Genomic DNA, 14,911 nt, shown 5'->3' on the forward strand with positions numbered 1-14,911 from the left:
AGTGACTCTCCCTATAGGTGAAATGCTGCTGTTCTTTAGCAAGCTGGGAAGTATTTTGCAATATGTAAATCTCTGTTTATAATGATGGTCCTGCATCTTGTTTAGTATTTAGGCAATGGAGAAACTTTAGTTAGTTTACAGGCAGTTTAAGGATTTAAGCGATTAGTTAGAGAGATTTTTAACATGTGCTTTTTGCAGCTTATGTTCTGATGAAGAGAATGATAGATACTTTCCTTGATAAGTATTTTATCATTGTTGCCCAAGAACAAAGCAGCTTGACCTTCTCTAGGGAGTATTTCAGGCTGTCACTAAATTTCACCCTTTCATGCATTTGCTTTTTCTTTTAGTACCATGGTTGAAGAGAAAGCAAAAGCAGAGCTATTTTTTAGGACAGGGTTCTCTTATGTGTGGAGCTCTGGCACAGAAGCTCAAGACAGTAGAAAACCTGTCCAGTTCGCAATACATTAAAGGCAAGACAAGTCTACCATAATCCTGTTGTTAGTGCCCTGTTAAGTCTTGGGAGTGGGTGGGGATGAAACAATAATTTCCTAGAATAGTGATATGTAGACTAAAAACTGGTTTACACAAAAATAAATAACTATGATAATCAGAATAGAAACTGTGATGTTAAATAAAGTTGAGTTAGAAAAAACACCCAAACAATTGTACCTTGACAGTTCCTTAAAATAAGTTGCCTGATTTACTGTTTTGAAGAACTAAGAAAATAGCCTGTGAGTATGTACGTTAGGGTTGAAAAATATGGTCTGTAGACTATGGTGACAGATGAAAAACATGAAATTGTGAACACAGTAAAGATGCTTGAGGTACTTCATTGCAAAGATTCAATTTTACTACTGAAAACCTCTCCAGAAAATATTTATACCCCAGCTTCTACATTTAGGAAAACCTCTCTTTTTCTCTGTTTTTCCAGTTAAAAAAAGGAAGGGGGGCATGGGGGGTGCAGGGAGCCCCAAACACAACACCCCAGTGTTTTCAGGTGATGTGTGTGGGGAGGCAGAATGATTGAAAGAGATGTTGAAATTCCTGTGTTGCTGCTGTTTTATTGCAAAGAAGAATGTGAAAGCTTTATGCTGTCCCAATGCTTTGAACGTGAGAAGTAGGACTGGTGCCAGCTAGAGCTGGTCTTTGTGGCTTCTATTATGTTCTTTCGGGAAGGAGGAAGGAATTAAGTTTGGTTTTAGCTTGGAGTTCCTCAGAAGGGCCATCTCTCTAACCAAGTCCAATACAGACTTTCAGAAGTTCTCACTGAGCACTGCCTAAAGCAGAGACTGAACACAGATGAGTATCTCTCAGGAAGGAAATGAGGTTTCTTTTATGCTTCAATTTGTTTACTAGCTTTTCTGTGTTAGTCATGTAAAACCTAAATATATGTTTCTGTGAAAATAATTTGACATTTTTTGTCATGATTCCAGTAAGACTTATGCCTCAATGTTATTTCATTTAGTTAATAGCTCCTTACTTTTATTCATGGATTGATATTTTTACTGTTTGAAATAATTTTGACAAGTATGTGACAGTCTTTTACTATATGATGTTGCCAAACCATAGTTTATTGGTACTTAATGCTTTAAGTATTGAAATTTTTCCTTCTGAGGCTGCAGCCTAAATGTGGGGACAATTCATGTGGAGTTGCTTCTAGAAGTTTGTCATGCCTTACTCATTTCCTATTTCATATTTTGCAGTTCTTTCTTTTATGATCTTTCTAAAGAATTATTGTATTTCAGGCATTTGGCAGTGCACAGTCCTGACTGTTGTCCTCAGAATCAGTAACATACCTCTTTTGCTGATTTTCTGTCCTTGTTATTGATCAGTTTAGATTTTGTTTCTTGGTGATCATTGCAAATTCACCTTATCACAAATGGATTGGTAAAAGATGTTCATTGGTAAATTCACTATTTAGGGAATGTTTTTAAACAGTGCTTAAATTAAATGAGTGCTTAGATTTCTAGGCTTGTTAGCAGAAATCCTGAGCTGATCTATAAAGACATAGCTGTGACCTGCCTTTAGGTATTTGTTTCCCCCCTGCTTGCACATGGAATGATACTGAATGCAGGAGTGTGGGGCAAGCTGTGTGGTTGGGTTATGTACATGGAACAGACCAAAGCTATACCCAGAAAGTTGGAGGGAGGATGTGAATACCTGTTTCAAAGTGTGGGAAAACCTTTCTTGGCAGCACAATATTTCTGTACGTGTATCTGGAACACAGTGGCCCTTTAGGCTTGGAATTAAAGTGAGTTAGTGTGTGTGAGGTGTCAATTGTCAAGGTATAGTAGATTTTTAGTTAGAAAACCTTTCTGCCTACTTTTGGGTTTTACTGTATGGAAAAAACAGCCTTTTAAGTCTTTGGTGATGTGATGTATTCTATGTGTCTGAATCAAGTGAAACAGGCTATGCTTGATCTCCAAGTATACACATGGCTACGTACTGGGAAGGAAACACTTGACTTTTACTGCAAATCATTCTACAATGGGCAAGATGTTTCCAGGAAAAAAAATCAGACATCTAGAAAATTTGTCTGGAAGGAGCCATAAGTTATATTTGATGGAGACCAGCATATGTATCTCTTTCTCCATAAAGTCTTTGATTCCCCTGTTCCTGGTGAAAATAATAAATTAACTGAAGAAAAATTGATTTGTACTAAAAAAAAGGTGTTGCCCTAATTTGACTCCACTGGGCAACAAAGTCAAGTAAATCAGAGTGCTGCTTCTGCAAGTGTGATTCCAGAAGAATGAGTACAGCACAAGTTCTACTCTCGTCTTGCACCTTGGAAATAAGCCTTTCTCCTACTTCATTTGCAGGATGTTGAATTTGCATAATGTTTGCTGTTGGCAATGATAGATTTGCTTTTCCTAGTTTCTGTTAAAATTCATGCTCAATGTCTTAATTAAAATGTTGTGGTTTGTTTGTCTCCGTACAAAATTTGAGTTAGTACATGGAGGCATGGAGCATTTCTTATCTAGGAGTTTGAACATTTTCATGCTCAATCAATCCCTTAAAACACTACTTTAAAAAAGTTCATAAACACTGAGGGGAGGGAAGGAAGCTGTAGTCTTTGTTTGCTTAAACATTTGTTTGCTGAAATAGGTATTTAAGGAGTGTTTTAGTTATGTGAACAACCGTTGAGACTTCAATTTTATGATGATATTGTCATAATGAAAGAAATAAGGGAGACTCTTTAGGAGGAACTAAAGTTACAGGGATGGAAACTACAGATAGAGGCGTATGAAGGAAACAAGGCTTCTTTCTTCTCTGTAGAGCAGCATGCCAGTTTGACAAGTTTATGAGAGATGGTTTATAATTTCCAAAAATTTTCAGAGACTGAAGAAAATGGCCTCCTATTTTAAACCAATTCATTAGAAATGGTTCACTAAAAGTCTCTAAACTTTCTGTGCCTTGAAAAAGATTTGTAACTTGGCGAGGGCAATCACCTTATGTTTAGGTGATTTTTGTCTTTGTAATGAAAGTCTAGTTAGACATTCCAAGTTTCTTACTGTATTCTCTGTACAGGATTTCAGTAATTAATAAATAGGTTTTCTGAGTATCCATCAGACCAGAGCTGTGAAACCCAAGTGGAATTTCTGGCAACTTCTCCTTGATTACTGTGCTGTGGTTATCAGGTGTTGAAGCTGAAAGCAGTTTGCCGTTTGACATCAAAGCAACATAGGAAAGGAACAGTCTGAGTATGCTGTGTTTTTCCAATAGTTTTCTATTTTCTTTTCAAATAGTTGAAAACAATGGACAAAGTGTTTACTATCCCTAGAACAGAAAAAAAATAGCATATTACTGCTACCAGTTGCTTCTTCATATGCATGGAAATAAAATTGTTAATTATATATGATCATGAATCTTAGGGGTTTGTGGGTTTCTTTAAGGCCAAGCCATTAAGCTGTGCTGGCTTCCCATCATGATCCTTAACTGCTGGCTGGGTGAAAAAGCAGTTCATTGTCTCATTTGAGCAATGCTTTGCTGACTGTCATGAATACAGTAACCGGTCAGTTAGGGCAAATACACCCATGTTTTCATGAAGGTTGTAGAAAATAAATGTCTTGGATAATGTTGTCATATCTTGCTGAAATTCAGTAAGTCCAGAACTTACTTGTTGTGGGACTAGGAGTAAACAGAAACAAATAGGGAGCACAATCACACTAAACTTGGTTCCTTTTTTTCAAGTAGGATACTAAACTAAAATGTAAATTATGCATGTAAGTAACATGGAAAGTTTTAGTCTCAATTCAAAGAAGTTGTTCAGAGTATCCAGTTGTCATCTAAAAGTGAACTCCATTATGGAAATTATTTAGTTTTAAAAGTACTTAGTCTTCCATAGTGAAGTGAGAGAAATGTATTGGAATGTATTGGACATCACACCTTGTATTTTGATTCTTAGAAGTGTTGCTGGAAAATGAAAACAGCAAGAAGCAACCAGTTTTAAGACGGCTTAAAAGACGGGGATCAAATTGTGACCTCAATTTGATTTGCTTTAACTGTAATAGTGGCTGCTACTAACCGTACTTGATAATCTTTGTTTTGGAATTGGCAAAAACTTTTTTTTTTTTTCATTTGAATACAATGGCCTCTATTTTGTACAGATTTATAGAACTATGAGGAGGCAGAAATGCCTACGGATACCCTAGTTTCTTTTGATGCATTTGTGCATTGTGTCAGATACCATGCCTTAGATCAAAGGATATTTTCAGCTTTAAAAGAGTCTTACCATGGACAAAAATGGGTATGAGGGTTTATTAACAAGACAAACTGGTAGTTGGTCTTTCAGACTGAGAACTGATGGGGTGTTGTAATGGAAGGCACACAAATTAGTTTCAGTGAGCATTCTTTGAGCCTGAAGCCTTCCTGAGTCACAAATTAGGAAAAGTCTGGACATACCTCAGACAGAAGACAGGTTAAATTCTGATGAGAAATTATACCTGTAGTGTGAAGCCTACTTTCAGATGGCAGTCTGCTTTACCAAGTGCTGTGTGTGCCTTCATGTGTTGCTTCTTTTATTCTATCTTGGAAAGTACTTTTTATTCAAAAATTATTTTAATGTCTTACCAGAAAAAAAACCTTGAATATATATAAAGAAGACTGCTTGCTAAATGATTTTATATGCACTACAAAATACTCTTCAGTCTTTAGGAACTGGAATAGGCACAGTGAACTTAAGCATAATTACTAAGTTTAATCTGAAATCTTCTGTTTTCTATAATTTTTTTAGGATTTTTTTCCTTACTAGTTAAGATATATCAAAGGTTGTTCTTTGGGTTAAGTCTTTTGAGAGATTTTGCAAAAAAACTAATTAATTAGTTCTGTAGATAATATACTAAATTTCTTTAATGTGTGTAATAATCTTGAAATATGTATAAAAATGCTTTTTTACCTGATATTCCACAATACTTTCCTTGCATAATTATGGATTTTGGAACAAATTCTATGTTACATACACGAGGAAATGGTTTCATAATTATACTAATGTTTGCATAATTAACAAGCTGCTTGCCAATTTTAACTGACAAATTCCAAGTTGCTTCTGCATGAGGGGAAAAAAGAACCATAAAAAAGGCAACTTCTGTTAGTTTTTCCTTTCATACTTCTTACAGGTGTTGAAACTATTTATTTCTAATTTGCAAGTGAATTTATGTGTTTTTTTTTCCTGATAGGCAGTGCTCTACAGAATTGGAGGGCTGGCTTCCTCCACCTATGCTCTGGGGCTGTTTTAGGGGGCTGCCCTCAAGCTCTGCCAACATATCTCACTCTTGGCTCGTATGATCCCCTGCTGCTTCTGCCGCAGTTCTAGGCAGCTCTTCAGAAGTGACTGCCAATAGCACTGACTTCTTCCAAGTGGTGCAGTAGTTTTCTGGTGCTCACAAATGGGGGCTGAGGAAAGACCACCAAAACTTATTTCCACTTGTGACCCAAGGCAAGATTTGAACTCCAGTTTCCGCTGAAAAATGGCAAGTGTGCCATTGGCCTTCTGTACCGCTCAGCTGCGTGGATTTAATGCTTTACATAGCTACTGAGTAAAATGTTGTCGTCTAAACAAAAGCTGAAAACACTTAATCATTTTAAGATCCTGGAATTAAATGGTCGTAATAAAAACATGAAGGAGGATAGTTGACGTGGCACTTATAAAGTGAAAACAAAAGTGTATCTATGTGTGTATATGCATATTTATTATTTCAATTTCTAAGTGGTCTTGTGTGTTTTCCTCACAGTATCTATATATATATTTAATGCATAACTGTTTGTATTTAAAAAACTTATAAGCAGAATTCTTTCACTTTCATTTAAAAACTGTGAATCACAACAAAAATGCTGTAAGAACATCTAAGGTAGATAATTAAAATATAATTAAGTTTAAATGCCTTGGTAAAGGAATATAAAAATATTTAAATTCAACAGGCTAGTACATTTGCAGTTTTCTTTTATTAGGTGTGAAATCTAAGAATCCCCTGCCAACTCTTGAGGGCTCAATCCAGAATGTTGAATTGAAGTACTGCGGCACATCATTGGTCAAATGTGCCTCTGGGACCGTGGGATCAATAAAAATTTGTGCCAAAGCCCCAGGTATGTGCAGCTGGACCATGTAAAACTTTATTGCCTGTATAGGAGAATTGGCCTTGCTTTTTACAAGGGGAGTTACTGAAACAAGAATTTACTCGTTGTTCCTATGAATCAGAGAGGGGTTTTTGTATTCTGTTTTGGGGTTTTTTTGTTATTATTAAGTATGTCATGATGATCCAGTCTTGCCTCAGTATAGTCAAATTTTACACTGAATTAGAAAAAATAGATTTTTTTTTTTTCTGCTGAGACAAGTATTAATCTAGACACATTCAAGAAATAGGAGAAATACAGAATACTTTCACCTAGCTTTATCCTTAGCATAATTTTGATGTGTTCTCTTGATTGTTTAATGCCTCATTTTCCATTAATGCTACAAGTATGTATTTTGCTTGTGAAGTTTTTGAGGACTCCATGATGGTTTTTTTACTTCTTTAAAACAATTTTTCTTGAGGAGCATGTGGGAACTTACCAATGTCTATGATGTCTTTATGTATAAAAGCAGCTAATGTCAAGAACATTAAAAATTAAGTGTCTGTAAATTGAGTTCATGGTGATGTTTAAATAGATTATTTTATAAAATTGGGAAGGAAATTACTATTTTAAAGATAATCAATTACTTCATTTGAAATCGTCCTGGATGTCAAGGCATTTACAGGATAAACATTAGGTAGGCTGTTCAACAGTTTATATGATGCTGCTTTTCTATTTCCTCTTTTAATTCTGTGTTCACAATGTTAATTAATAGGTGTTCTCTTTGGACTAGTGAATGTTTGTCTTGAAAATTTATCTTGTTACACTAAAAGCTGTAAGGAGTCTAATCTTTATCCTAGGTGATGGTGGAAAAGAGAAGCTGATTCCTTTAATTCAAGGCCCTTCTGACACCAGAGACTTACACAGCAGTAAATGGCTCAATGAGAGTAGAAAGCCAGAATCTCTCTTAGCTCCAGATTTGGTAGCCTTTACAATCCAAATTCCACAGTATATGGACTACTGCCATAATTCTGGTAAGTACAAAACTCTTGTTAAGCTGGTATCACATTACATTTTTCCTATCCAATGTAATTTTCAAAAGAGGGGCTTGATATAAAATGTGCCAAATGTCAAAGTATCTTTTACACACACTGCACACATTATAACTAGCTCTCTGTGAGACAAAAGAACTAAAAGCTGCATTTTGATGTATGTCGTCTTCAGTAAGGAATGCTTCGTTAACTTAGGTTGCCTTTTAAAATAATTATATGTAACTTTTGTAAACTAGGCAGGGGGAAGGATGAGGCAGGATCCATGTTGAAAATATTAGGTCTATTCTTTCTTCCTGGTACTGGGTTGGGCTTATACAGAAGTTGACATACTGAATTCTAAAGAGTTCATATAAATTTGCATGATAATTTATTATTAAGAATTTGGTTAGCATAAAATTCGTTAACAGTTAAAAATACTGCAGGGCACACATCCGAACTCATCAAATTTGGTGGCCTTAAAAGAGAAGTTAATAATTTGTGAGAGTTGTTTGGCTAAATTTAAGGGTGTTGTTGACTTTGTGAGTATAAATACTTTTACCTGACATTCTTATGGTTTCTATGGTCTTGAAACCAAACACTGGTCTGTTTTAAGCAACACTGACAATTTTGAAATGTGTCTAGTTTAAAATAACTCATGTAGTTTGTGAAATACACATGGAACTAGGTTTTGCTGTCAGTGTGCTGCTTCTTAAAAACCATGCTTTCATGTTTTTCAAAGCTTATTCTATTGGCATGCTAGGCATAGAATGAAATGGGGGGAAAAACCAATCCAAAAATATCTAGGTTAAGGAAAGCAAAAGAATTAGCTGACCCCAGTATTATGAAACACAGAAATAACTTGAACGCTTCAAGTGTGTTTTTTTTCTCTGTTTTTTTTCCTGTGAAATTATTCTTGAATGTCATTAGTCTGAAAAGTAACAGTGAATTTATTACTGTCAGTGCAATTTTTATGTGCATATGTAAGCAACATTTGATTCTTATGTGGAGTAAATATTTGTAAGCACTGTGCACTCCAGCAGTTGTTAGGTTATTTTTTCAGTAATTGTACTTCTATGTTTCTTGGAGAGCATCATGTTGGAAATGTTTATAGCAGTGTTTTTATAACAATTATCTTCAGTTCCTGGCTCCTAAAGCATTGCCAAAAAGCAGTTCATGATTCAACAATATCTGAATTACTCAGATCCATTTTTAAACAGAAGCTAAAATCTGTTGCACCTGTTGACTCACTTAAATAACTTTAAATGTTCATAACAACAGTATTTATTACTATGATTAATTGTTGCATTTTTTGAGGATTTTTTGGGTTTAATTTTCTGACTTTAATCTTAGGCTGTTAGTTATATTTTAAAGGATCTATACTACAGAATTAGTGTTTTTGTTACAGGTTGTAAGGTTCTCATACATTTTTGCTTATCATTATAGATAGTCCAGTTAGATGGCTGAAAGTCCTTGATGGGTTGTGACAGGAAGTGCTTACGAGAATTAAGGCACTGACAAATGAAGTGCTGGCCAGACTCACAGGCAGGGACTTTGAGAAGCAAAATATTTTTTTATAATAGACAATCGTCTGTGGTACCTGTTTCGTAGATGAAGGAACATGCATTAAAAATGTTAAGATCTTAGAGTTGAAAATGTACTGGACACTTCACCTACCCCCTCAGTGTCTCAGGAAAGTTGTAGTGATTCTGTGGACTCAATGGCATTCTCTAACCTGCATGTTCAGGCTCTAGCTCTGCTCCCCTAGATCTGTGAGATGGCACCTGTGAGGAGTGACAAGTGAGAGGAAAAAGCTGACTGATTTGCTACAGCTTTGGTCTCAGTCAACAGGAAGAATGGCATACTGCAAATGATTTTATTTTTTTTTAACATAAACTAAACCAGAAGTAACTAATGTTTCAGTTGTCTCAGGTTCTATACAAAGGATCAGCAAAACAAAAGCCTTTGCTTTCAAATACTTGCTAAAGAAACTGGGGCAATTTAATACAGGAGATATGGCTATCATTTTCATTATGACTGTGAAAATTACATGTAGGGAAAACATGAAATGCTTTGAGAGCATAAAAATGCATTTGCTGTCAGTTGCAGTCACTTCTGGGAGTTTAAAAAGCTGTACTGGATGCTTTCATGGAAAAATCTCATCCTTTGGTAATAAGAGGGCTTTTTAAAGCTGTACTCTACTAAAGGTGATTGTGCAGTACTGAAGTTGTGCTGTTTGTGAAATTTTTCCTAATAATGTTGTATATAATTATCTGGAATAGGAATTTGGACAATGGAAAATAACTCGGTCAAAAATCAAAGCAGCTGTTTGGTTATAAAATGCTAAGGAGGAGGTTGTACAAATGGCATGAGCTGCTTGAATAAATCAGGGCATATTTACCTGGAGAACAGGTAGGGGACTGTTCCTCCTCCTCTCCTTGTTGCATCAGCGACTGTCTACTGTCTTGTAGCACTTGACTCATATAATCCAGGGTGATCAGGACAGTTGTGCAACTTCCTTCTACGGCTTGTCTGTACGTGGCCCTGTAAAGTTTGAGGATGTATTTACAATCTGAGGGATAAAGCATTTGACACTAGTATGTTCCTTTTTGCTATTTCCCTTGTGCTGTTCAGAGGAAGAGGAAAAAGAATATAGTTCTAGTAGTACCATACTGCATTGAGTACAACCATCAAAGGAAAAAGCTCTAAACTGTACTTTCAAAAAGGGCAGCATTTAAAGCATGTGATGTGTAGCATGTACATTGTAATAACAAGTATAAAACAAGTGCATATACTGATGATTACCTGTCAGGAGTGTTTTACTGTCTGATGCATAAAGTGTCATTATTACAGTGGAAAACCTATGGCAAAGGAAGTATTTAGAGACAAAGAATGTAAATATGATTTTGTTTAGTCCTTAAATACAAGTCTGAATGCTGTGATTTTAATTTTGGGTACTTCTGTTTTATGAAAAACTGCCCCAGGTATCTCTATGCATAGTTGTAAAAACCAGTGAATATGCTCCTCAGTCTTCAAACTGCAGCGTATAAAATAAATACAAGAGAGGAGATTATTCCATTACCCCAGGGCTTGGGGAGGTCTTCTTACTCTTTCTCTGAAATAACCCTAGCTTTATTAACCCTGGGAGCAAGCTGCAGACCTTGTTTGTTTCACCTGGCCTTAGAGAGAAGAGGGAGATTTCAAAATGAATGCTGGTGTTAGTGGTTAATTATGAACAGCTGTTGAATAGATGAGGTGAGCTGATTACGCTCTATTTGGTTTGCCATATTGAATAATTGGGAGTGCGTGCACAGCCAGTGTATGGACAGCTTTATTACAAATAAATCAAGAGGAACAAAAATAAAAAATACAATTAATAAAGTTTTCTCTGAGATCAGCTTAAATAGTCAATAATGCAGCAGTGAAATAAGGGAGTAAACAAAAGTGCTTGTATTCATATCAGGCTCATATGTGTTAAATTTATACACCCAGTGGAGCAAGCAAGAGTGGGAAAGCTTCTCTAATTTGTCGAAGCTGCATAAAGGCTGAAGAGCAAACATTCAACCTTATAAAAGTTGGTATTTCTTGTTTAAGTGATATGTTTCTCAAACTTCCAAAACTTCAGAATTTTTTTTCTTCTGTCGGTATTTTGATTTAGATAAGATCACTCCATTCACCCCCTTCCCATGCCAAAGGGAAAAAATAACTAAAGAAATAATATCTTCAAGTATGAAAAAATTGCCATAGAAGTTGTACCAGCAGGAACATAAACTTATTTTTTTGTAAACCATCTGATTTTTATCTGTTAGAACTTACTAGAAAGGAGGTGAGAGATTATAGGTATGTTTGGTTTTAAGCATACACACCTACATATGCCCCCCAACTTTCCCTTTTTTACAGTTAAAAAAGCATTTCATTTACATAGTTCTAAATTTAATTTCGACTGCTTGCACTAGGGATATTAGTCTGAATTTTAAAGCTGGACCAATGACATTTTTTAAGTTCTCATCTAATTTAACTGATAAGTCCTTGTGGTAGTAAGTAAATAAGTAAAAAATTTCTAGTAAAGAGAATTCATACTCTAATTCGAAGTATTTTGGAAAGATTTAACACAATGAATGAATAAAAATGCTTAGTATATTGGAGTAATTAAAGACAATTCACATTTGTGGTTTGGACATAAATGTGTAAAAATTATACCCATCTATCTTACTGCATTTCCTTTTCTCTCCCTGAGGATTTCACTATGTACTTTATCTGTAATTGTTGCCAGTTTTCTATCAAGTTCCCACTGGGCTTCTGGTGCAAAAAATCTTATCCTCTCGATGACAGAGCTTGCCTGAATGATTTCATGCTCTTAGCATTTTTGTTCACGGGAATTAGGGGGAGAATGTAACTGCAGCTGAACATAGCATCTATTTTTGTAATTTTGAAGTTTAGACTCTGTTATTGGAACTAAATGAAGAGATGCAGGTGTTCTCCAGTTCAAGTCCTTTGGGATTTTTTGATGGTAGATGCTTGAAAAGAAAATGCATGTGTTTCCAGAGTCAAACAGCAGCTGTGGACAAGGATTTATGTTTTTCTCAGAACTTTGGGATTTCAAAATGTTACATTTAATCACATGCACAGAAAGGAGAGCAAATGTTAAAGATGTTACATATAAAACTAGGAGACTGATCTTTTTACCATACCAACTAGTTGTGGGAATAGAGGAACAAAGTGATCTTTAATCTTAATATGCACAATTTCAAAAGGATTATGATAGTTGCCAGGACTCTGGTCTTTTGAGAGCTGTGCTGAGGCAGTGCACAGCATTTATATCTTCTTAATTGCTTTTAAAATCTGGTTTATTCTTATATTTTTTTGTTGGAAAAATATGAAAGTTAATAGTATGAGTTACTGAAAACACAGTATTCATGTATGCTTATTTTGGAGGGTGGATTTAAATTCGATAAGTATACATTTTTAGAAAAAAATTTTTTGGCAACGTCCTGTAGTTTTCAAAATTTGATTTAAAATAGCAGTTCAACTGCCTGAACTGCAAGGCTATATTTGGAAGTTTTCCTTCTGACAGAATGTGTGGGCAAAAGTATTTTGTGGTAATGCAGTTTCTCCCTCCCTTTCTCTCTGGTGATTTTGCAATTAGTTGACTGTAGCAAACAAGATGTCTGACATCTTAACTTTAGCTGAAATTCAGGCAAGGGCAGCAGATGGTGGTGCTGCTGAGCAATTCAGGAAGGGAGAATGGTGTGGGGGAGAGCAGCTTGGTAACAGTGGTAAGTGCCAAGTTAATTACTACCAAGGAAGAGAAAGTAAAAGCCTCTTTTAACATTCACCAGTTTGTGTGTGCTCCATTCTCTGCCATTATCCTCACAACCTGAGTATGTTGTGCACTACAGCCGTGTTAAATAGCAAATATTTTTCCAGAGTTGAATCACCACTGCATCATCTACTTTCTTACAAAGATCCAGCATATAGTACTTATTGTAAGAGAGGAGTATACTTGTCCTCAAGTGCAGTCTGTTCCTCTGCTGGCTGCAATTGTAGATTTCATGTTCATAGGAGTAGCAGCAGGGAGGGATGTATTATACTATGCTAACTAGATTAGGACTACTTACAGTGAGTTGCATAAATCTGGCAACTGCCAGTAGGTTCTGGTTATAGAAAGGTAATTGCACAATGCAGGAATAAGACAGCTTGTTCAACTTTCCCTCAAGTAATTCTGCAAATCCTCTTGGGCAAGAGGTGTTTTCATCTCTCTGCTTATGTTGCGGTCAGTTTCTCTCAATATGCCATAAATCCTTCAGCTGTACATGTGTTCTAGAATTCTGAGATTGTGACTAAATAGGATTTTGAGTTTTGTAAAATCTTACTTTAAAAATTGATACTTAAAGAAAGAAAAAAATAAAAAAAACTACGCAGTCATGTGAGTTCTTAGGAAGTTAGCCTCTGTAGTCAAGTTCCCTGAAAATATCTCTGCTTTTCTTTCAATTCAGACTGACTTTGAGATGTACTGTTCAGCTGCACTGTGGAAGTCAAGTCATATCTTTAGTCAAAGAAGCACTTTTGGCTTTTTAAGTTTTTTGGGTTTGTTTTTGTTTTTTTTTTCCTTAATAGAGTCACTTAAGATTAAGAATTTGGTAATAGGGCAGAATAAGAACAAAGCACAGTGAAGATGGGGACTCAACTCCAAATGCCAGGAGCCTTAGACATTACACTGGGGAATCTGTTGACTGAGGGAACTGGAAATCCTGTATCTCATCTGGATTTATAACTTTTTCTGTAAAAACTCATTGTCTGACTTTCTCTTTTAATGCAGGATGTGTTCTGCCTTTAGATAACGTAGTTGAGCTTGTAGTTCTTGGGATGGTTTGGTCTCTTGAGTGGTGGGTAGTACGAGGTATGCAGTCTTTAAAGTACATGAAGGAGATCTCTCCACCTTCTCTTTAAACAGCTCATAACCTAGAAAATTCTGTAAAAGTAACTAAAAAAAAAAGCTTTTTCTTTTTTAAACTTTTAACTCATTAAATGTGTAGAAGTTAGGGAATGGCAGATATGAGATTATTACTGCTACCTTTATTTTGTGTGTGTGCATGTGTGTTCCATTGGATTTCTGTTCACTTTACAATCTGGCAGTATCAAAGTGTTCCATATGGCCACCAGAGTCATATTTAACACTTCTGTTATTGAAAAAAAAATCTGCATGTGGGTTCAAATGATAATTTCTATTTTCATAACAGTAGAGGCTGATGTATCTGTGCTTCCTTTATTTATGAAAATACATTTACCTTTTTAACTTATGGCATCTGGAAAAGCATTGTTCAGCAAGGTGACTGGATTCTTATTGTTGGTTTGGAGTGTTTTGAAAATGTGACAGGTATAGGCTCTCAGCAATTGCTGACACATAGCTTTGGACATTGAAATCTGTTCTTAATTGAGAAAATATATGTTGGCCAGCATATTGGGATAGTTCCCTCCCATTTTGAAAAAATGCCATGGGATCTTTAACTTCCATTTGGATGCTTCCCAGACATGGGCATAAGGGACTGTAACTGTTTATTTTCAAATAGTGTTTAAACTATTTCCAGGTTTTATAATTGAATTATATTGCTCTCACTGCCTCATTAGTGATGTAAATGATTCATACAAGATAGCTACTTTTTTTGTAATGAAATGCTAAATAGATATGACTGAAAATCAGTAGACTCTTGCTAGTAAATTGTAAATGCATTTTGACTAGGTCAACTTCTGTTTTTTTTAAATTTTAGTAACAAGCAATTCAATAACATCATAGCACATTTGATAAAAAACAGTGCTAAATGAAGTATCTTATT

At 35.5% G+C, this 14,911-nt stretch overlaps 1 protein-coding gene across 7 annotated transcripts in view; it reads left to right on the forward strand.

Annotated features, from left to right (window-relative positions):
• Positions 1-14,911, forward strand: part of VPS13B (vacuolar protein sorting 13 homolog B) — a 436,966-nt gene that overhangs the window by 134,535 nt on the left and 287,520 nt on the right. For all 7 annotated transcript variants that reach the window (XM_032130187.1, XM_032130207.1, XM_032130170.1 and 4 more), the window contains 2 exons: positions 6,448-6,582; positions 7,410-7,583. In XM_032130187.1, coding sequence (XP_031986078.1) covers positions 6,448-6,582; positions 7,410-7,583 — 309 coding nt within the window. The remainder of the gene's footprint in view (positions 1-6,447; positions 6,583-7,409; positions 7,584-14,911) is intronic.

Source organism: Corvus moneduloides, chromosome 1 (assembly GCF_009650955.1).
Source record: "Corvus moneduloides isolate bCorMon1 chromosome 1, bCorMon1.pri, whole genome shotgun sequence".
NCBI lineage: Eukaryota > Metazoa > Chordata > Aves > Passeriformes > Corvidae > Corvus > Corvus moneduloides.